This window comes from Taudactylus pleione, unplaced genomic scaffold, assembly GCF_031769625.1.
Source record: "Taudactylus pleione unplaced genomic scaffold, aTauple2 ptg000116l, whole genome shotgun sequence".
NCBI lineage: Eukaryota > Metazoa > Chordata > Amphibia > Anura > Myobatrachidae > Taudactylus > Taudactylus pleione.
Window position 1 is genome coordinate 25,585,247 of NW_028284518.1, and position 21,982 is coordinate 25,607,228.

General features: G+C 40.3%; 1 protein-coding gene across 5 annotated transcripts in view; it reads left to right on the forward strand.

The window, feature by feature from the left end:
* PIGN (phosphatidylinositol glycan anchor biosynthesis class N) overlaps positions 1-21,982 on the forward strand; it is a 491,207-nt gene that overhangs the window by 396,110 nt on the left and 73,115 nt on the right. For all 5 annotated transcript variants that reach the window (XM_088471817.1, XM_088471818.1, XM_088471815.1 and 2 more), the window contains one exon: positions 3,874-3,947. In XM_088471817.1, coding sequence (XP_088327943.1) covers positions 3,874-3,947 — 74 coding nt within the window. The remainder of the gene's footprint in view (positions 1-3,873; positions 3,948-21,982) is intronic.

A 21,982-nucleotide genomic window follows, 5' to 3' on the forward strand; every position in this document is an offset into this window, starting at 1 on the left:
TAATAATAGGTGAAGTTAAAATTGCATGATGGTGAAAACACCCAAAAGTCACGTGGAAGTGGAAAGATAATGAATATAACTTCCCTTTGATTCACTTAAAATTCACTTGGCACGATGTTCAACGATGATCATAAGTATGTACATTGTACATGGAAAAAACAAATTCATGCAATAGTGTGATATCGTCACAACCACAAAGCTTTAAGAACCCTTTCTCATAAATAAAGTCAGCGGTATATCCCCATTGGTGAACTTCATTGCGCAGTACAGTGTAAATCTGTAATGAGGAAGGCCACTTCCTTGGCAGTATCCTTGAGAAAGAGTCTTCTTAACTAGAAAAGTGTTGGCCTACAGCAGGGCTGGCCTTGGGCATAGGTGACCTGGGCACTTGCCTAGGGAGACCTAGCTCTAGAGGGGATGCCAAGGGTTAGCACCCCCACCAGACTGTTTGGAGTTTGAACGGTGTAGAGATGGTCACGTGGGCCACTCCCGCGACATGTCTCCTATGCAAAGCAATACAACTGGACAACATCAAATAAAAAAAATGTTGGTGTGCAACAGCTAGTATTCTTAGATTTTAATACTTTTACATCTTTCTTTATTTCTTTTACCCTATACATTCCCAAGGATGTCTCATACATTAAGTGTTCTGGGATCAGCAATTATTTGTTTTGCACTAATGCAAATTAGAAAACAGTGCATAAAACTAAGGCATGTATGGTTAGATTTTTCTGTTTATTGCAAATAATGCCAAGTATGTTGTCCACCTTCTCAGTTTGATTACAAATCTATTGTTTACCTGAGTAGGAATACAGATGTGTCTACATACATCTTACCTCCGTGCGCTACAAGTCATATAACGCGTGAGAGCAGTGTGACTCGGTAGTGCTGAACGTCGTTTTGTGTGACTTTTTACCTTCAAAGGCATAGTATTCACACATAGATGTGAATAGGAAAACCAGCATCTTCTGCTGAATAAAGTGATATGCAGCCTATATTATGTGTGCAAATGGGGCTGTATCTGCATGTGAATAGCCACATTACAGTGTCCCAGCCGCTGACACTGTAATATAGCATTGTGCATGCAGATGCACCCACAGTCGCGCTCAGCTGCTTATGCGTCCTATTTGCATCACTGTGCGAATAAGACACATTTGAAGCTCAAAGGTCGCATGAAATGACATTCGGCGCTATCGGGTCACGCCACGGCAATGCGCAACTAGTAAGGCTGTTTAACACACAAGGAGGCTGGATGTATGAGGACACATCTGTATTGTAGAAGTTCCTTCCAAGAGATATATGTGTGTGTGCTGCATCCACTTACATTTTACAGGCATAAATGTGTTAAACTGTTTTTGAGTATAATATGCAAACATAAGTCATTTAGGATTGCATGTAAGAGCATCTGAGCAGTGTATCTTTGCACTTCCTATTCTCTAAGCCAAAGTGTGCATGCACACAACAACAGGTGATATATAAGCTGCATGCATCTGACACTTGCAACCTCTTACCCTTGGAAGGTGGATCAGGGGTGCTTATATGCAAGTGGAGTACACTAAGGGTGCACTGATACAAGTTAGGCATACCCCTTTGTGATGTCTCTTATTTTGGTTTATTGTACACATATCTTTGAAATTCTCCCCTTACCAGTACAAATTCTGTGCCTATACAAGACTTGCAGTTTTCTAGCTGATAATAATTACTAGGGCCAAATGTAATGGGGTGAGGGTTTAGAAAATGTGAGAGTTTAGCAGTAAAACACTCACACTAATACATTGATCGAGTTGTATTTTCAAAACAGGAAACACCTGGATGAGAGTTTAAATCTTGAGAGTTTTTTGAGTCTGAAAAACATGCGTTTGTATATTCTGTGACTTTATTACATTGGCTGAGTTTAAAAATGTGAGAGTCATCTCTCCCATTTTCTAAACTCTCACCCTATTACATTTGTCCCTATATATTTTCTGTGGACACATCAATGCATTCAATTTAAGTATTCTCAAATCCTAATATTGTGAATGCAGACGCATATTTGCACATATGTAAACGTGTGTCTTTTACTTTGCGATCTAAACCGCCCCAGTGTACTAAAATAAATGTGAGGTCTGTTTTTTCTTGTATTGCTATTTTTTAACATTCAGTATATAATATAGAAAACCTGTAGTATAATTTTCAATTCAGGTTGAGTCTTCCATATCCAAATATTCCAAAATACAGAATATTCCAAAATATAGAGTTTTTTTTAGCATGACTGAGATAATGAAACCTTTGATTTTTGATAGTTCATTGTACAAAAACTTTAAGGCACAAAATTAATAAAAATATTGTATAAAATTACCTTCAGGCTCTGTGTATAAGGTGTATATGAAACATAAATAAATTACATTCCTGTACACAAACTTTGTTTGAGCCACAAAATTTTTGAAAATATTGTATAAAATGACCTGCAGGCTGTGTGTATAAGGTGTATATAGAACATAAATGCATTCTGTGTTTATATTTGGGTCCCATTCCCAAGATATTATGGTATGAAAATATTATAAAATACGGAATATTCCGTTATCTAAAATAACTCTGGTCCCAAGCATTTTGGATATGGGAGACTTAACCTGCACTTGGTTTTTTAGCAGCAAAAATAATATTTTCAGACTTAGGGGCATATGTATCAAGCTGATTTTTATATAAAATTATGCAGAAACTGCAGTTTCTTTATAATATTGTGTATTGATTCTATGTACTAATAGAACAATGCAGGAAATTTCACAGAAATCTCCGGCACAGTGCTAATAAGCACTTCAGATCACAGTCCCTATTATTATTATCAATGGGAACTAAGATCTGGCCCCCATGTACTAATCTCCAAAAAGCAAAGCTTTTCGGACTTTAACACCGGTAGTTTACACCATCTTCAAATTACTGTTTGTTTATGGGGTCTCCAGGGGAAAGAGAGAGATCTTTCAATCTCTCTCTCACAGCCCCCGGCCAGTACCGAAAGCTGACTCTGCGTGCATGCGCAGTGACAGCTTCCCCCTGGGAAGTTTTTCATTTCTGTGAAAGACTTCTGCTAAATGCCAAGGATATAACTCGCTGGGACAGCGGTTACCGCAACCACTGTCGCTGCGAGTTCTGGTAGTACATAGCTAGGATATTTTTATTAAAAATGTTAATATCCCCGGATAGTTGGACCGTTGTTAATCGCGGCAGTACCGTGATTATTAATACATAGGGGCCTTAATGATTTGTATTTTAAAGGCCTGTGCCACGTCTTTATTTAAATGAAAGTAGATATTGTAATTGACCACAGTGGCTTCTTAACCAGTCTCATTTATTGATGTGCCTTTAAAATCTCATTAATCTTTCAGCTGTAATTACTGCTTTAATCTTGCATTAACACATTTACCAATCTAAGTTTTCAGGTACTTACTATGTCAGCTAACATTTATTTTGAAATATATAATAATATTCCTTTAAAAATGGTAAGAAATCACAATATAGAAATGTACCCTGGGTTTTATAAGAGTCTTCATTATATAGGATTCTGATAAGAGGTTTTCCTTGGCATGTGTCTCATACTTTATGTATCTAATGCATACTTTCTCGAAGGCACAAATTGCACCGTCTCATGCATTAATCAGAGCGTACAAAAGAGCTTATATTCCTGTATGCATTATGGTGTCTGTGTAACCTATGAATATGTTGAAGAAGAGCAGTATTAATTTAGAGTACTTCTAATATACAAAATTATTCATGCAGAATAAAGAGCATCCCCCCCACCCACCCCATCATTCAGTGACTAGTTTGAGTCTATTGTCAGCCCTGGAAATAAAGCTCTGAAAAGATTCGTCCTCTAACTTTCTGCCTTGTGTTTTACAGATTCTCATCCCCTTTATCTTGGTGATGTGCTCTTTTAAAACCGTTCAAATCTCAGCACAGATTTCCTCTAAAAGGTACTACAACAAAATTCACCAATTAATTATAAACATTAATTAATTTAGTTCAGTAGGTTGTACTTGTTTTTTCTTTCTCGGTTTATACTGTAACGAAGGCACAAGCTTTTTTTCTAGAGCTATTGATCAACTAATACTCTCAAGCCAGCTTTAATTAAAGAGCTGCAGTTGCACCTCTAAAGCAAATTCAGTTCTCAGGCACTTGGAGGTAGAAAGCAATTTTGGGAGTAAATTATTGAAATACTGAAATATAAATGAATAAATAGTTTTTCATATAAAACAAGTATGTTAATGTACCTGGCGCTTGTGACATCAGGATTTTGCTGTAGAACTGGGGAGCTGAGGTCATTTTTGTTAAATAAGTAAGTAACAGCATCTCATCTTTTGGGTTCTAAATGCTCTTGTAATATGTTTAGAGTATCAGGAAATTGTTGCAACGTTTTAAGATATAGATGTGATTTGTGAGAATGTTTTTTTCCTGTTTATAACCCACTTGGAGATCTGAAAACCTAATATGAATAACTGCATATAAAAATTGACTACTCAGTGGTTTAAAAGGGAGGTCCTCAGAAATTACGGATGTTGCTAAACTGGCAATTTTTAAGATGCATTTGATTAGGATCACATAACCTTTTGTTCCTATCTCTTTAGGCTGGGTACACACTTGGCAATATATTGCTCAGTCTATCGTCAAGAGATATACTGCGAGTGCATCGGTGGGTGTGCATGCCTGATATATCTGTGGACAAAGGCGTTAACACTCACAGACATATCATGTCGGCCCCGCAGCACGCTTTCAAAAATTTTGGTGCATCTGGCTGTTTGTACTGGCGACCCGCGGACCGTCCGTACACTTGCTGCAGGCGACTGCCGACACTGACATCTCAACTAGGCGGGCATTTAAATTTCAAATCTCGCCCAGTTGTGGTGTCAGCCCAGACACATCGAGCTGCTGATTAGTAAGTGTGTATAACTTCCCAATAGGGCACTAGAACGACAGTAGACCGATCCATTGTCCTACTGTGTACCCAGCATTATTATCCGATATGTACATAATTATCCGATATGTACTCTTTCATTCCAGGAAATAATATGTATGCAAACTAAGCACAGATGCATTAGGATTATGTTCACCAGTTTGTATTTGTTTCAGTGGAGCAAAAGACAGAGCTACTGTACACAAAGGTACTTGTCAATGAAATGCAACATTAGGGTCCTATTAAAGTAATTTTGTGTTATATATATGTGCAGGGCCTTTGGCAGACAAATATTGTTTGAAGGTATTAAAGCAGGCTACATCAGTGCTTCACTGGCCAGAAAAAAGGAAGATTTGATCTGGAAAAGCCCTGCTGTTGCCAGCAGGTTGTCATGTAGTAATGAAGGGAAATATTATGTAGACAGAGAATTCTGCTAACAACTGCTGAGGTGGCTCAGAGGAAACGGCCCTGCCCTTGTAGAATGAGGTTACAGGTTACAATCTTTTAGAGCCTGCTATCCCGCTAGAATGTTTTATGTAAGCTTCCACTGAAGCTTTATAAAACATTGCGCATTGGAATGCTATGGCATACCTATACTAACAACAAAGTTGATTTGGGGTTAATTTGAGGACTTTTTTTTTATACCCCCAAAAATTAAATGTAATTGATGTCCCGACATTTTAACCTTAAAATAAAGATTTTCCTTTCAATCTCACCCTCAGGGAGGTGCGAATGGAAAAATGCGAATTCAGTCTGACTGGTTCAGTGTGAGATGCTAATTGGATTGCAAAATTAATTATCTGTGTGAATTAGAAGAGAAAATAGCACCTCGCACCTAATTGGATTGAGCCCTATATGTCAGAACAGCAGGCGTAAATGTCTGTCAGTAGGGATGGCTACACCAACATTAATGGACCTAGGCTGTCTTTTCCTGGCCCCATATAGAGTATTCACTCAAAAATGTCCCTAACAGTGATAAAAGCTGCTCCCCTATAGAGGAAATTGCCAGATATCTCACAACAATGCAAAGAAACCAAACGAGGCAACGCTAATCAAACGGGGTTAATACATAAATATGCTGTAGGTATCTCACCATTTTATTAAAAAAGCATATATACATGCAAAAAATGTATCCATAAACATATAAAATTTATACCTGGTTTCTCCGCACAATGGCAGCTTTTTCACATTGAAGATATGGAGCATATTTGCAAAGTTTGGAGTTCTATTATTTTCATTAACAGCCCATCCACCTATTTGGGAGCAGTGATATCTATATATCCTTGTTCCCTGCTTTAGACTATGTGTGTGTGTTTGCAGAAGAGCTACTGTATCTAATTGTGGAAACTGCAACTTTAATTATACAGTAAAACAATAAAGTAGGAATCTATTCCATGCACTTAATCTGCTGCCTCCCCACTGTACAGGAGAAAATAGGAGTATCACTGTCCCTATAATATGATCACTACGCCATCTCACATACAGAACAATTTTTTTATTATGCAACTTTAATTAACTATCTGCAGAGGATGCTTCTTTCATTTGCAGCTGGGACTACTTCATGACACCTGTAAATCAGGTGAGCTGCAGCAGTGTGATCACGGGTATTCCAGGTCCGCAGTCACATACATATCAGCAATAGCCACTTCACAACTCCCCACTTTCTAGCATTGAGATATTCTATTGACACAGGAATACACTGCAACAATGTGACTGCAGCCAAGTTTGGGAGGCTGATCTAAAGGTGTGTATCCACTTGCCGACTGAGGAACGTTTCAACGATTACAACATCGTAATCGTTCAGTCGTTCCTCATGATGTAGGTGCCCACATTGAACGATATGTCGTTCAGTGCAGTCACCCTCCTTCATCCCCGAACATGCCCAATCTGTCGTTATCGGCAGATTGACCGGCATGTTCAGGCGATGATAGCTGTCGGAAACAAGGGAGCACGCATCGCTGGTCGTTTCCGATATTAAGATGCCCGATTTATGCACGATTAATGAGCGTTGAATGATTATGATGTCCTAATCGTTCAATCGTTCTATTTAATAGGCAAGTGGATACGCGAGCCAGTATAATTTACTACAGTTGTGACTGTACCCCTGCCATATCCCAAAGTGGTGAACACTTGTCCTGCCTACAGGAATATACACAGATTTTTTAAGGCACTCATATGACACTTTAATTTCTCTGTCAGTATTGTATTTTATCTAGTTTTGAGCAGTTGAATCATCTTTAAGAGCTATTTTACAGATTATTATTGTTTCCCACTCTCGGGAGGTAACAATTTTATACATTTATTTATATATATTTTGTACAGTATGTATATATAATCTTTTTTTTTTTTTTTTAAAGGTAGAGATACTGTACCTATATGTATTTATTGACTCTGTGATTAGCACCACCTCATTTGGTTTATTTACTAATTTAAATGCCTGCCCAGTTGTGATGTCAGCCCAGACACATCAAACAGCCAATTGGTAATTGTGTATAGCTTACCAATTGGCCGCTCTGATGGCAAATCGGTCTGCTGACCGATCCATTGTCACAGTGCGTACCCAGCTTAAGTGTCTTCAAGCTCTATGAAAAAAAAAATATGCAAACTTTTCTTTTCTTTGGAAGTTATAATTTGTTTCTAATATTTTTTGAAAACATGCCTAATGCAGATCCACAACTATTAATATCTGTGTGTAATACAGATTTTAAACTCATACCCAAAATCATGGATTTATTGACTGAACACCAACTTGGCATGGCCTCTTAGTCTTTCACAAATGTCGGGTAGGGGACATGTATATCTCATCTAATCAATAAACGGCCATTAACAGCTGCTGATAAATATGAAGTTTTGAGGTCTCACCCTGTGGCCTTCTTACAGGCACATTATTGTATTAGCAGGGCATATTAGAGCTTTTTCTGATATTGATTGGTGCAACTTTCTTGATAAAATATTAGGACAATCTCTGCCTATACAAAGCATTACCATACATTGTACATTTCTGAGAGAGGTAGTGGATCATTCTGCAATGTAGACCGGTATGACACAGTGGCTACCTCATGTACCCTCCCTTGACGTTCCCCGTATGGTTATAACTCTACGCACTTCCTGTAAACTTTTGTAATCTAGTATATGTAACAATTATTCTACAATATTTTCCACTACACATATTTATCCCCAAGAAGACACTATTTAATTTGATTTTCCGATTCTCATCATTGTCGTAAATACAATCACAGTACTGCAGAACTATTTATTTGTTTATGGGAATGTTCTTTGGTTAGACATTATTGGTTATTAATTCGGAATTATGCTGAATGTCACTTGGTAAATTATGTCCCATTTCACCCAGAGTGGGCAGTGTTAGGAGTTTTCTCAGAGAGACAGTGACTTACTAGGGGGTAAATTTACAAAGATTAGCTTCACCTAAACTCGGGTGATTTTAAGCTCCTGAGACTCTCAAATTTACAAAGAAGGGAGTTTAGCTGAGAGTGAGATGGCCGATGGTGAAGCAGAACGAGATTTCTCTGCCGAGTAGCAGGGTTTGCAGGGGATTTCTTCCCCGAGTAGCAGGTTTTGCAGGATATAACTCACTCGAGATTGCAGTGTCTTCTCTCTGCAAAACTCTCCCGAGCAAGCAGCCTGCACATGTCAGTGAGATATGTATAAGCTGCTTGTGTTGTACCTGTTAAAAAACGGGTTAAAAGTGGTTAAAAAAAATGACATAGGGCCCCCCCCTAAAGCTTAACCAGCCCCAGGCTTGCCAGCCTGTCCTGCTTTCTAAGATTACGGGGAACAAAATGTGTATGGTTCCCCCGTAATTTAGAAACCAACACCAGGCTGCAGGGACAGTCCTGATTTTAAATATAAGGGGGGGAAATTGCGTAGGGTCCCCCTATATTGTTTAAAACCAGCACCAGACCCAAAACGGCCGGGCTCTAATGCCACAGCCCGGAGACCCTTTCACTGGGGCTCCGGGTCCAAAGCATTAGCAGCCCAAGCCGGGGATCTCAGGGGAGGTGGGGATCTCCCAAAAAAGGGGTCCCCCTTTCCCTTAACCCCAGGCTTGGTCAGAAGCCTGGGGCTCTTCCCCGCACCCCTAGAGCATTGGGTATGGGGGTAATAAAGTGGGGATATTTAAGTAAACTACTGTATTTTACAGTGGGACTACAGGTGCCAGCATGCCTTCCCTTTGGCACTTGTGGAATTCAAGTGCCAGTAGACGGGCGGCACCTGTACCCCCACTGTAAAATAAATAGTTATATAAACACAAAACACACACACCCTGTAAAGTATAACTTTATTACACACACCTACCCATTCACACCTATACCAGATGTTTCTGTCCCCTTGTCCAGTAGAATCCGTGTTGACTGGCCCTGCAAAAAAGATTTCATACTCGCCTATATCCTGGCGCTGATCTCCGCAGTAATCCATGGCCTTTGTAAAACAAAAAAACGAACTTACCGCACCACGCACCGGGTATTAGTATGTGTGTTGTCACTAGGGATGTGCAGGCTCAGATAGGTTCGAATTTGCACGCCGAGGTTCGGATATTTCCCTCCAAAATTCAGGTCTCAGAAAGAGGCAAAATGTCATCTTTCATGGACAGACATCATCTTCCATGGACTTTTGTCCAGGAATGATGATGTTTGTCCATGAAAATTAAGTTTTGCCTCTATCTGAGACCCGATTTTTGGAGGGAAAAATACGAACTCGGCGTGCATATCCGAACCCAGTGCCAGATTAAGGCCCTCGTGGGCCTGGAGCTGAAATTTATGAAGGGCCTATTGCGTGATGGCGCAGAAGGTGTGATGACTGATATGGGGGTGTGACCAGTGATGTGGGGGTGTGGTCTGTACCATGGGGTGTGGCTAGCACCGTGAAGCACAGCTACCCACCTACATTCAACCATTTCAATCTCCCTCCCCTCTTTGATTATATGAAGCATACACCTACAAAGGAATGTATACTGGACCCGCACTGAGAAAAATTCTGCAAGAGTATAAGCAATAATGTATCTCTTGTGTATACCTAAAACAGACTTAATATACACACACATATATATTCGTGTTATGGTATTCCTATCATGGATCATGAGACAACAGTCTAACAGGCCATCTATAGGAAAGTCTATGGTGCTCCCCAGAGTCAGTTTGATAACATGAAAACCACAAAAGAGAAGAGAAAAAAGGACTCTTTGTGGGGGCACACAATGATTATTGTGTGCCCCCACAAAGAGTCCTTTTTTCTCTTCTCTTTTGTGGTTTTCATGAAGCATACACCACCTGTTCTATAAAAAAAAAAAATACAAACTATGGTTTATTAATAAAATTCACCAATTTTTATTAATAAGGTGCTTAAATAGAAATATACCTGAAAATTGCTAGTTTTCCAATAATTACTTTTGAACAAAGTAAAAGGTGCAGAGCATGAAAACATAATAAATAATACTAAATAAATATTAAATCAAACTAATCTGCATTTTACTTAATATGCACATTATTAAATATTAATATTAAAACAAATAATATACAGTATGTAAACTGTGGCTGCAAAAATGGCTCCATAAGTATGGGGCCAAACTGTTATAAGGTACGCTTTTTGGAATTTGGTACATAGGGGTCAGACCGTAGTCCACCTGCGGACTGCAGTAGATAGATAGATAGATAGATAGATAGATAGATAGATAGATAGATAGATCGAGTTGCAAGATCCAAATTTTCGTCAGGATGAATAGCGTTATTGTAGCCCCTGCTTTATAATGCTGGTAATATCTGCTATATAAAGCAGGGGGTGGGGTCATGATGAAGTAATTGTGCCGACACGCCCCCGCTGCGCCCACTTAAGCCACCCCCACCCACCCTCACTGCTGCACCGACCTGGCAGTGGTTTCCCCACCTTTGCACCACAAAATAGCTATTTTGAATATTTTTCTCCACCTATATAGAGGCAAATCTTTTTCACCTATTACAATGCATTGCGTCTCTGCGTACGCGAAAAGTGTTTGCAATTAAATACGGAGATAATTTTCCATCTGGTGAAAAGTTGCAATCGGCAATAATTTTTTGCGGATCTCGGCTTTTCGCTTTGAATTGAATACGGGCCTAAACTGTAAACATAAAAGAGTGTGATTGGGATCACCATTGTTTGCCCGGTGTCGGTATTTAGCTTGGTAATTATTATGTGTGTATGTAACCTGACAAAAACTTTAATCTTGCACCTGCCCCTTCCTATCTCATTCAAATATTGCACTTTCTCTCTCTATATATATATATAAACACATACTTATATTTTTTTATTATATAGATATGCATACATATTTTTATATGGTATGCAGTCGGGAAACCGGCTGCCTTAATACCTACAGCCGGCTTCCCGGCTGCTTTATCCCGGCGTGGTATAAATGACCGGCGCCCGGCATTTACCCGGTGCTGGGTGACCGGCGCCCGGCATCCCGATCGAAGGGATGTCGGGCGTCGCGAGCGGACAGCCGCGGGGGGGAGGGTTAGGTTTAGGGCACCCGGGGGGGACTTAGGGTTAGGCTCCCCCCAGGAGGGTTAGAGTCAGGCTAGGGGAAGGGGGTGTTAGGGTTAGGCACCCCGGGGGGAGGTTAGGGTTAGGCACCCCCCCGGGGGATTTAGGCTTAGGCAGCGGGGAAGGGGGGATTAGGGTTAGGCACTTAGAGGGGGGATTAGGGTTAGGCACTTGGGGGGGAGGTTAGGGTTAGGCACCCTTAAGGGAGGGTTAGGGTTAGGGGGTTAGGTTAGTTTATACTTACCTTAGGGACAATCGGGATTCCAGTGCTGTCGGGCTGCCGCTGCCGGGCTCTGCTGATCTGTCGGGCTGCCACTGCCGGGAATCGAACTGGTGGCTATGCGGCAGCTGGGATTCCATACCGATTCCTTTTATATAGATATACATACATAAAAATACATATGTACTAATATATATATATATATATATATATATATACACACATACACACTACATATATATGATATATATACATATGCACACACACAGTGAATATATATACATGCTTTGTGTATATATATATATATATATATATATATATATAGTAGTCCAAAGTTACCGGCACTCCTTTCATCCACCAACTGCCCTGGTGCCAGTCCTCTATGAGAACATACATACAACAGAATGGACGGCACTCATGAGACTGATGACAATATAAATAAGACCATGACACCGGTCGGCGTGCAGTCAACATTTCAGGGACCTTTCCCTTTTATCAAGACCAAAAAACAACATATAAAACAGACAATAAATACCTTAGTGTGACACCCCAGTGAATCGATCAGCCACGCGGCACCCGAGTGGAGACCTGATGACGTCACTGGCGCGACCAAGCGCCCACGTTCCAGGCGTCTCCAGGGGGCGTGGCTAAGCTCCGTGCACCATCACCATGGTGATGCATAAACAAATGAAGCTGCAATGTAACAAGAACTCAATAGTAAAATATCAAGGCATGACAATAAATACATCCTGTAGGTTATAACTACAATGCATGACATACAACTGGCACAGAAACTATCTAGATCTGAAAATAACTAGATCTAAAAATACTCCAAAGGACTAATAATTGACTACTTAGGAGGCTAAACTCCATGATACGAATGCAGGGTAATAATAGACCTAATGAATACAAAACCTAAATACAGAGAACGCAAAACCTAAAAAGATAAAAGACATGTCACAAAAAACAAGTAAGGGATGTTGCTTCATTGAGTCCCAAAGGATGGACCGTTTGTAAAATATGTATCCATTTCGCCTCTCTTTGGAGAAGGGTACGTCCTCTGTCGCCGCCTCTAGGATCTGGGGGGATCCAATCGATCATTTTGTAATGAATCATTGATAAACTATGTTGATGCTCCCGAAAATGTCGAGCAACAGGTAAGTCAGTGCCCCTACCTTCAAGGGCTGTTCGTATACTGGATCTGTGGAGCGCCATCCGTTCCTTCATTTGTCTTGTGGTTTTACCTACATATAGTAACCCACACGGGCATCTAATGTAGTACACTACATATCTACTGGTGCAGGAAAGGGGATAGTTGATGTTATACTGTTTGCCTGATCTAGGATGATAAAAATGACTACCTACTTCGAGGAAACTACAGGTGGTACATCCTGTGCAACGATAGTTGCCTGCTTTCCGAGTAAGAAAATGGATCGGTTTAGTGTCTGTATGTTTGGTCACATCGTTATGGACAACAATGTCCTTAATGTTCCTGCCACGTCGGTATGATGGAAGGATATTTGAATTGTGTAACGCAGGTAAAGAAACATCCTTAGAAATAATGGGCCAAATAGCTTTGGCTGACTTAATCACTTCATTGCTGATCGAAGAATATTCTTGTGTCCACACTATTCTGTTGGACGGTTTGTTTTGAACCTTATGTTCTAATACCTCTGGTCTGGATAATGCTAATGCTTTAGCTTTAGCCCTACGCAAGGTTTTGTAGTGATATCCACGCTTGAGGAATTTTACCGACATTTCATCCATGTGTTGAATGGCATCTTCTGTCTCACTGCAGATCCGCCTTATCCTGAGAAATTGTGAGTAAGGAAGGGCATTTTTAAGAAAAGGTGGATGGTAACTCCCACATTGCAAAATTGTATTTCTATCGGAGGGTTTGTAAAACATGGAAGTGCATAGATGTAGCGAGCTGGTCACCGAAACCTGAACATCCAAATAATGTATTGAGTCAAAACTGCAGGAGTAGGTAAATGTAATGGATGATTCTGTCGCATTAATAGATTCCATCAGACTGTCAAAGTCCTCTCTAGTCCCCTTCCAACAAAGAAAGATGTCATCTATGTATCTACAGTAGCCGGTAATTTGGTTGGAAATGTTAGTTGTTAAAGAAACATTGTTTTTCAATTTCAAACATGAAGATGTTTGCATAGCTAGGAGCTACGCAAGACCCCATAGCGCAGCCTGATCTTTGAATGAAGTATTTGCCGTCAAATAAAAAATAATTACGAGTTAATGTCAGTTCTAATAGCTGTATGAAGAACTGTTTATCCGGCCCCACATAATCCTCATTTTCTCCAATAAATCTCTCCACTGCCGCAATACCCAAATGGTGCGGAATGCTGGTATATAAACTAGCCACGTCAATAGTACATAATAGCTGTCTAGAAGGTAATGGAGAAAGAATCTCCAATTTATTTAAAAAATCTGTGGTGTCTTTCAAGAATAGATGATGTTTCTGTACTAGCAGCTGTAAAAAATAATCTAGATATTGAGAGATCACGTAAAACAGGGAATCTCTAGCAGCAATTATGGGTCTGCCGGGTGGACTAGACGCGTTCTTGTGTAGTTTGGGAATCGTGTAAAGAACAGGGTCTTTGGCCATTCCTGTACCAGGACTAATCTGGTTTGGTGTGTAATAATGGATTGCTGCTCTGCTAATAATAAAATTTCATGCAGTTCTTTTTTAAAAGCACTCGTCGGGTCATTGGGTAGTCTCTCATATACTGTAGAATCATGCAACTGTTGATATATTTCCTGTTTATATTTGGATACATCTTGAATAACGATACCACCCCCTTTATCCGCTGAGCGAATAACGATGTCTTTGTACTCACCCAAGTTTTTTAGGGCTGCTTTCTCCGTATGTGTGAGATTAGGGTGGCTCCCGGTGTCGTTAACAATCGATTCATTAATGGTGACCTCCATAAATTCTGAAAAGAATTTAATATTTGCATTAGAGGAGAGAGGTGTAAATGTAGATTTTTTATAAAAAGGCAAAGGATCTTTAATAACTGATGTAGGGCCAAAGTACTCAGCCAACTTCACTCTTCTTTCAAATTTAAACAAATCAACTTTGTTTTGAAAGGCATTTGGACGGTATGTGGGGACAAATGACAAACCTTTATTAAGTACTTTATGCTCCTCTTGAGTGAGAATACGTGAGGATAAATTGAAGACTATGTCCTCTTGTTGAATGCCTTTCTTGGCCTCCCTCGCCCACTGACCCCCGCGCCGGGTGCGGGTTCTTGTGTAAGGTCTAAAGTAGCCCTCGTTGCTACCCCTAAAGGGGGCCTCTGGTTGCTGCTGGGGGGTACTCTATTTGCACATTCAGGATCACTAGTGGAAGCAGCACCGTTCGAATTATCTGTGTCAATAAATTGTTTCTTTTGTTGTCTGAATTTAGGTTTACGGTCTCTGTTAGGTCCTCTGTTATAGGCCCAACTGTACACTTTGTGTTCAGCGTAATCCCGATTGACCGTTTCAAGTTTAGCTTTTTTAAAAGCAATAAGATCAGTGCGATATTTCTCTATTTGGTTAGACAATTTGCCGAACCAATCTTGTGAAGTATCCGATGTAATCTTAGATGTATAGCTGAATTCAAACAAAGCAATTTTTTCTTTAGCAAGATTAAGTTCTCTTCTTGATTCCTCTATCACCAGTAAAATTAAATCAAAAGAGCATTTATTTAAAATTGCTGCCCATCGACGACAAAAATCAGAATTATATCTGCCAATAGTGGGGATGTTTCTTATACGAAATCCACGAGGTATTTTTTTGTCTCTATAGTAATCCGAGAGGGATACCCCATGTAGGAAAAAATCCACCTCCCGTTTCTTTAACTTTGTTAAATGGTACAGCAATTGCTCAATGGTTTCCTCACCTGCAGTACTGGCTAGATTGTCATTGAAGAGAATATTCTCAGCCTCTGAATCAGTGAAACTCAGTGTGTCACCTGCCAAAAGAGTAATGTTGCTGAATCCAGGTGTATCCTCGACATTCGTCATTGCAGCAAAAAAAATAAATATATACCTCCACCAAAGTCACAAGCAAGTGACAACACTGTATGATAAATCAATTAAATGGGTGCCTTGTTAATCGTGGGGACACTCGGTCATAGTGTCCACACAAAATACAGTAGTCCAAAGTTACCGGCACTCCTTTCATCCACCAACTGCCCTGGTGCCAGTCCTCTATGAGAACATACATACAACAGAATGGACGGCACTCATGAGACTGATGACAATATAAATAAGACCATGACACCGGTCGGCGTGCAGTCAACGTTTCAGGGACCTCTCCCTTTTATCAAGACCAAAAACAACATATAAAACAGACAATAAATACCTTAGTGTGACACCCCAGTGAATCGATCAGCCGCGCGGCACCCGAGTGGAGACCTGATGACGTCACTGGCGCGACCAAGCGCCCACGTTCCAGGCGTCTCCAGGGGGCGTGGCTAAGCTCCGTGCACCATCACCATGGTGATGCATAAACAAATGAAGCTGCAATGTAACAAGAACTCAATAGTAAAATATCAAGGCATGACAATAAATACATCCTGTAGGTTATAACTACAATGCATGACATACAACTGGCACAGAAACTATCTAGATCTGAAAATAACTAGATCTAAAAATACTCCAAAGGACTAATAATTGACTACTAATAATTAGTCCTTTGGAGTATTTTTAGATGGTCTTATTATTTTGTCATCAGTCTCATGAGTGCCGTCCATTCTGTTGTATGTATATATATATATATATATATATATATATATATATAGTACATATGTACAGTATATAGTGTTATATATATATGTAAAAAGTGGGAGGCACATATAGAAACCGTTGTAATTCCTACACCGTTCAGCTGATATGGATGTAATTACCCTCAAATTAAACCTGAAAGTCTGCAGCTAAAGCACATCTTGTTTGTTTCATTTCAAAGCCATTGTGGTGGTGAATAGAGGCCAAAACATGAAAATTCTGTCAATGTCCCAATATTTGTGCACCTGACTGTATATATATATATATATATATATATATATATATATATATAAACATATACACACACACAGTGTGTATATATATATATATACATATATATATACGCACACACACACACAGACTATATTTACGGGGTTTGCATGTCCCGCAAGCCAATCAGCGGCCACGGTGACTGAAGAGCGGCCGCTGATTGGCTCCGGCTACTGACAGTTCCCACGTGGGAACTGTAAGTAGCCTGAGCCAATCAGCGGCCGCTCTACAGTCAGCACAGCCACTGATTGGCTGGCGGGACATGCAAACCCCGTGCAGTCCCGTCAGCTGGCATTCGGGAGGAAACAGTATGTGTGGCAACACACATACTGATACCCGGTGCGTGAAGTTTGTTTTTTCATTTTACAAAAGCCATGGATTACTGCGGAGACCAGCGCCAGGATATAGGTGAGTATGAAATCTTTTTGCAGGGCCAGTCAACATGGATTCTACTGGACAAGGGGACAGAAACATCTGGTATAGGTAAGTATGTGTGAATGGGTAGGTGTGTGTAATAAAGTTATACTTTGCACGGTTTTTGTGTTTTGTGTTCATTTAGCTATTTATTTTACAGTCTGGGTACAGGTGCCACCCGTCTGCTAGCACTTGTAGTTCCACAAATGCCAAAGGGCAGGCATGCTGGCACCTGTAGTCCCACTGAAAAATACAATAGTTTACTTAAATATCCCCATTTTATTACCCCCGTACCCAATGCTCCAGGGGTGCGGGGAAGAGCCCCAGGCTTCAGACCAAGCCTGGGGTTAAGGGAGATGGAGACTCCTTTTTGGGGGGATTCCCACCTCCCCTGAGATCCCCGGCTTGGCCTGACCGGCTTGGGCTGCTAATGCTTTGGACCCGGAGCCCCGGTGAAAGGGTCTCCGGGCTGTGGCATTACAGCCCGGCCGTTTTGGGTCTGGTGCTGGTTTTAAATATAGGGGGGACCCTATGCAATTTCCCCCCCCCTATATTTAACATCAGGACTGTCCCTGCAGCCTGGTGTTGATTTCTAAATTACAAGGGAAGCATACACATTTTGTTCCCCGTAATCTTAGAAACCAGGACAGGCTGGCAAGCCTGGGGCTGGTTAAGTTTTTTGGGGGGGACCTATGTCATTTTTTTTTGGATATTTAAATTTATTTTCTATATTTACAGGCAGAAACATACATGGATCACAGCGATCTGTGTATGTTTCTGCCAAACTCTCAAATCACAGGCAGGTGTATTTTTTTCACGAGTTTTTAAAGGAGTGTTTGCCCATCTCATGAAAGTTTCGAAACTCTCTGCTTGGTAAATTCCAGAATCCTATCTTCACCAGTGAAAAGGTTCTCAAGTTTTCAGATGGTGAATTGAAGAGAGTTTGCTAACTCTCCAGTATTTTCCCGTAGTAAAGGAGATCTCTCTCCCGAGTTTGACATTAGTAAATTTGAGAGTGGGAAAAAATGGCCAAACTCTCCAGAGTTTGCAAACTCTCCCAAACTCTCAGCTTAGTAAATTTACCCCTAGGTGTAGTAAACAATTGCTTCTGGCAATACTTTAAGTACAGATGAAAGAAAGACTATTCTACAGAAATTGCATCCAAAGAGAGACTCCCTCCTTTTCTCTTGTTAAGGAAAAGCTAGTGCATGTCTTTAAAATAGACTGTATGAAGAGATTGTGGGAAAAGGAGGTATACACAGGCTTCTTTTTTGAGGTATGGGATCTATATTGATTCTCTCTCTCTTTGCATTGGATCACAAAGTCAACATACCTTTTTGTATGAACTCAGGATGGCAGCTAATGATCCTCCAATTTTACTTAGTTTAACATATTTGCAAGGAGGAAGTAGGGTTTATGTCACTGTGAGAATGAGGCTCTTATGCAGGGCTTGCCCCCCCGCCTTAGTACAGTATATCCCATTTTTATTTTATTGCTATTCACTTGTTCACTGTATGTTTGATTCCTCATGCTTTGAACAAAAGATGTTTCATTCACATCTACTCCCAAAAAATATTGCTTTTTTTCATGTTTTCCTTTTTTTTTTGATTCATGTAACACTTATTTGTTTTATTTTATTCTTTTTACAATGCAATGTACTTCAATAAAAATAATAATTAAAAAAAGCTAACTCTGTGCGAGGAGAACTTAACCTCCTTCTTTCATATCAAGTAGCTAATAAATTGAAGTGGCTCAACCAATGCAACTATGAAAAGGGTGACAAATTTGACATTTTATTAGCTACTAAACTCTGCGCTAAAAATTCAGCTTGAAATTCCTTGGCTGTTTGGGACTCTATTGCAATTCTTACCTATGACCATCAGATGACGTGTTCTGAATTCCAAAAATACTATCTAGAACTCTATAATCTCCCACAATCCAGTGCACGTTTGAAAACCAGGAACCGATTACATTTATTGAGATGGTTTTTGGCAGCAGTTAGGCTTTCTAGGCTACCTTCTTGAATATCTACTCAAACTAGCTCCAAAATACAGTACAATAGATGTTAATGAACAGGCTTTGAAGAGTCAAAACTCAGACAAAGCATGGGAACTGATGGTTTCATAGCTTCTTACTATAAAAATGTTGTTGATATCCTGGTCTGTCTTCATATTCTCTTTAATTAAATGCTTAAAGGTATGCCTTGGCCTAAATAATCCCTCAAAACGTGTATCCCAATCATCCATAAGGAACGGGAATATATCTACTCTTTGTCACAAGCTAGACGACTCCCCCCCAATGCCAGGTATGCCAGCATCTGAGATAGCCCCGCTCGCCAACATGAAATGAGGTCATCTGGCTAGCCATTCTTAATCTACAGTGTCCAGGTCACATGTTCGGCTAGTCCAATCATCAGCGAGATTGCCCTGTTTAAACCAGACAGTACTGACAATAGTTGCCAGTACTGCGTCTCTCCCCTTTGGACACTATGCTGGTTCCAGGTTCCCGTATACTCTGAGGACTCCTACATACTGCAATTTCCAAGTCTCCAGTTTGTCTCCAGGTCACTGCTATTTTAAAGTCTCCAGTGTGTTACAACTCATTGTGATTTCGAAGTCTCCAAGGTCACTGCTATTTTAAAGTCTCCAGTGTGTTACAACTCATTGTGATTTCCAAGTCTCCAGTGTTTTCCAGCTCACTGAGATTTTCAAGTCTACAGTGTGTTCCAGCTCACTGCAATTTCATTGCCTCCAGTGTTACTTCAGCTCCCTGTGATTTCCAAGTCTACAATCTAATTCCAGCTCACTCTGATTTCCAAGTCTCCACTGTTACTCCAGCTCACTGTAATTTCCAAGTGTCTGGTGTGATCCAGCTCACTGTGTATTAGTTTACAGAGTTTCCCTTCACCCTGTGACTTTCAGTTGTCAGTGCTATTCCACTTTTGTACAACTTTCAGCTATCATCATCTGTGCAGTTATTCACTGCTCCTACTGCTGTCTTTGTCTCTCCAACCTGCCTGTATTAATCTGCTATAAGCCCTTCAGGAATCTCTTCTACTTATCCCAACTGAACCAGCTGGTACTATAGTCCTGATATACTTGACCTACAATATGTCTTTCTGTTTGTGGCAGTCTCCACAAGTATAAACAATAGAAGAGAAAAACACTCAGTGCTTCACTGGCCAGAAAAAAGGAAGATTTGATCTGGAAAAGCCCTGCTGTTGCCAGCAGGTTGTCATGTAGTAATGAAGGGAAATATTATGTAGACAGAGAATTCTGCTAACAACTGCTGAGGTGGCTCAGAGGAAACGGCCCTGCCCTTGTAGAATGAGGTTACATGTTACAATCTTTTAGAGGCTGCTATCCCGCTAGAATGTTTTATGTAAGCTTCCACTGAAGCTTTATAAAATATTGCGCATTGGAATGCTATGGCATACCTAAACTAACGACAAAGTTGATTTTGGGGTAATTTGAGGACTTTTTTATACCCCCCAAAATTAAATGTATTTGATGTCCCGACATTTTAACCTTAAAATAAAGATTTTCCTTTCAATCTCACCCTCAGGGAGGTGCGAATGAAAAAATGCGAATTCAGTCTGACTGGTTCAGTGTGAGATGCTAATTGGATTGCAAAATTAATTATCTGTGTGAATTAGAAGAGAAAATAGCACCTCGCACCTAATTGGATTGAGCCCTATATGTCAGAACAACAGGTGTAAATGTCTGTCAGTAGTGATGGCTACACCAACATTAATGGACCTGGGCTGTCTTTTCCAGGCCAAAGGTTACATTTACATTTGAATATAATCCTGGCCCCAGATTCACTCAAAAATGTCCCTAACAGTGATAAAAGCTGCTCCCCTATAGAGGAAATTGCCAGTCATCTCACAACAATGCAAAGAAACCAAACGAGGCAACGCTAATCAAACGGGGTTAATAAATAAATATGCTGTAGGTATCTCACCATTTTATTAAAAAAGCATATATACATAAAATGTATCCATAAACATATAAAATTTATACCTGGTTTCTCCGCACAATGGCAGCTTTTTCACATTGAAGATATGGAGCATATTTGCAAAGTTTGGAGTTCTATCATTTTCATTAACAGCCCATCCACCTATTTGGGAGCAGTGATATCTATATATCCTTGTTCCCTGCTTTAGACTATGTGTGTGTGTTTGCAGAAGAGCTACTGTATCTAATTGTGGAAACTGCAACTTTAATTATACAGTAAAACAATAAAGTAGGAATCTATTCCATGCACTTAATCTGCTGCCTCCCCACTGTACAGGAGAGAATAGGAGTATCACTGTCCCTATAATATGATCACTACGCCATCTCACATACAGAACAATTTTTTTATTATGCAACTTTAATTAACTATCTGCAGAGGATGCTTCTTTCATTTGCAGCTGGGACTACTTCATGACACCTGTAAATCAGGTGAGCTGCAGTAGTGTGATCACGGGTATTCCAGGTCCGCAGTCACATACATATCAGCAATAGCCACTTCACAACTCCCCACTTTCTAGCATTGAGATATTCTATTGACACAGGAATACACTGCAACAATGTGACTGCAGCCAAGTTTGGGAGGCTGATCTAAAGGTGTGTATCCACTTGCCGACTGAGGAACGTTTCAACGATTACAACATCGTAATCGTTCAGTCGTTCCTCATGATGTAGGTGCCCACATTGAACGATATGTCGTTCAGTGCAGTCACCCTCCTTCATCCCCGAACATGCCCAATCTGTCGTTATCGGCAGATTGACCGGCATGTTCAGGCGATGATAGCTGTCGGAAACAAGGGAGCACGCATCGCTGGTC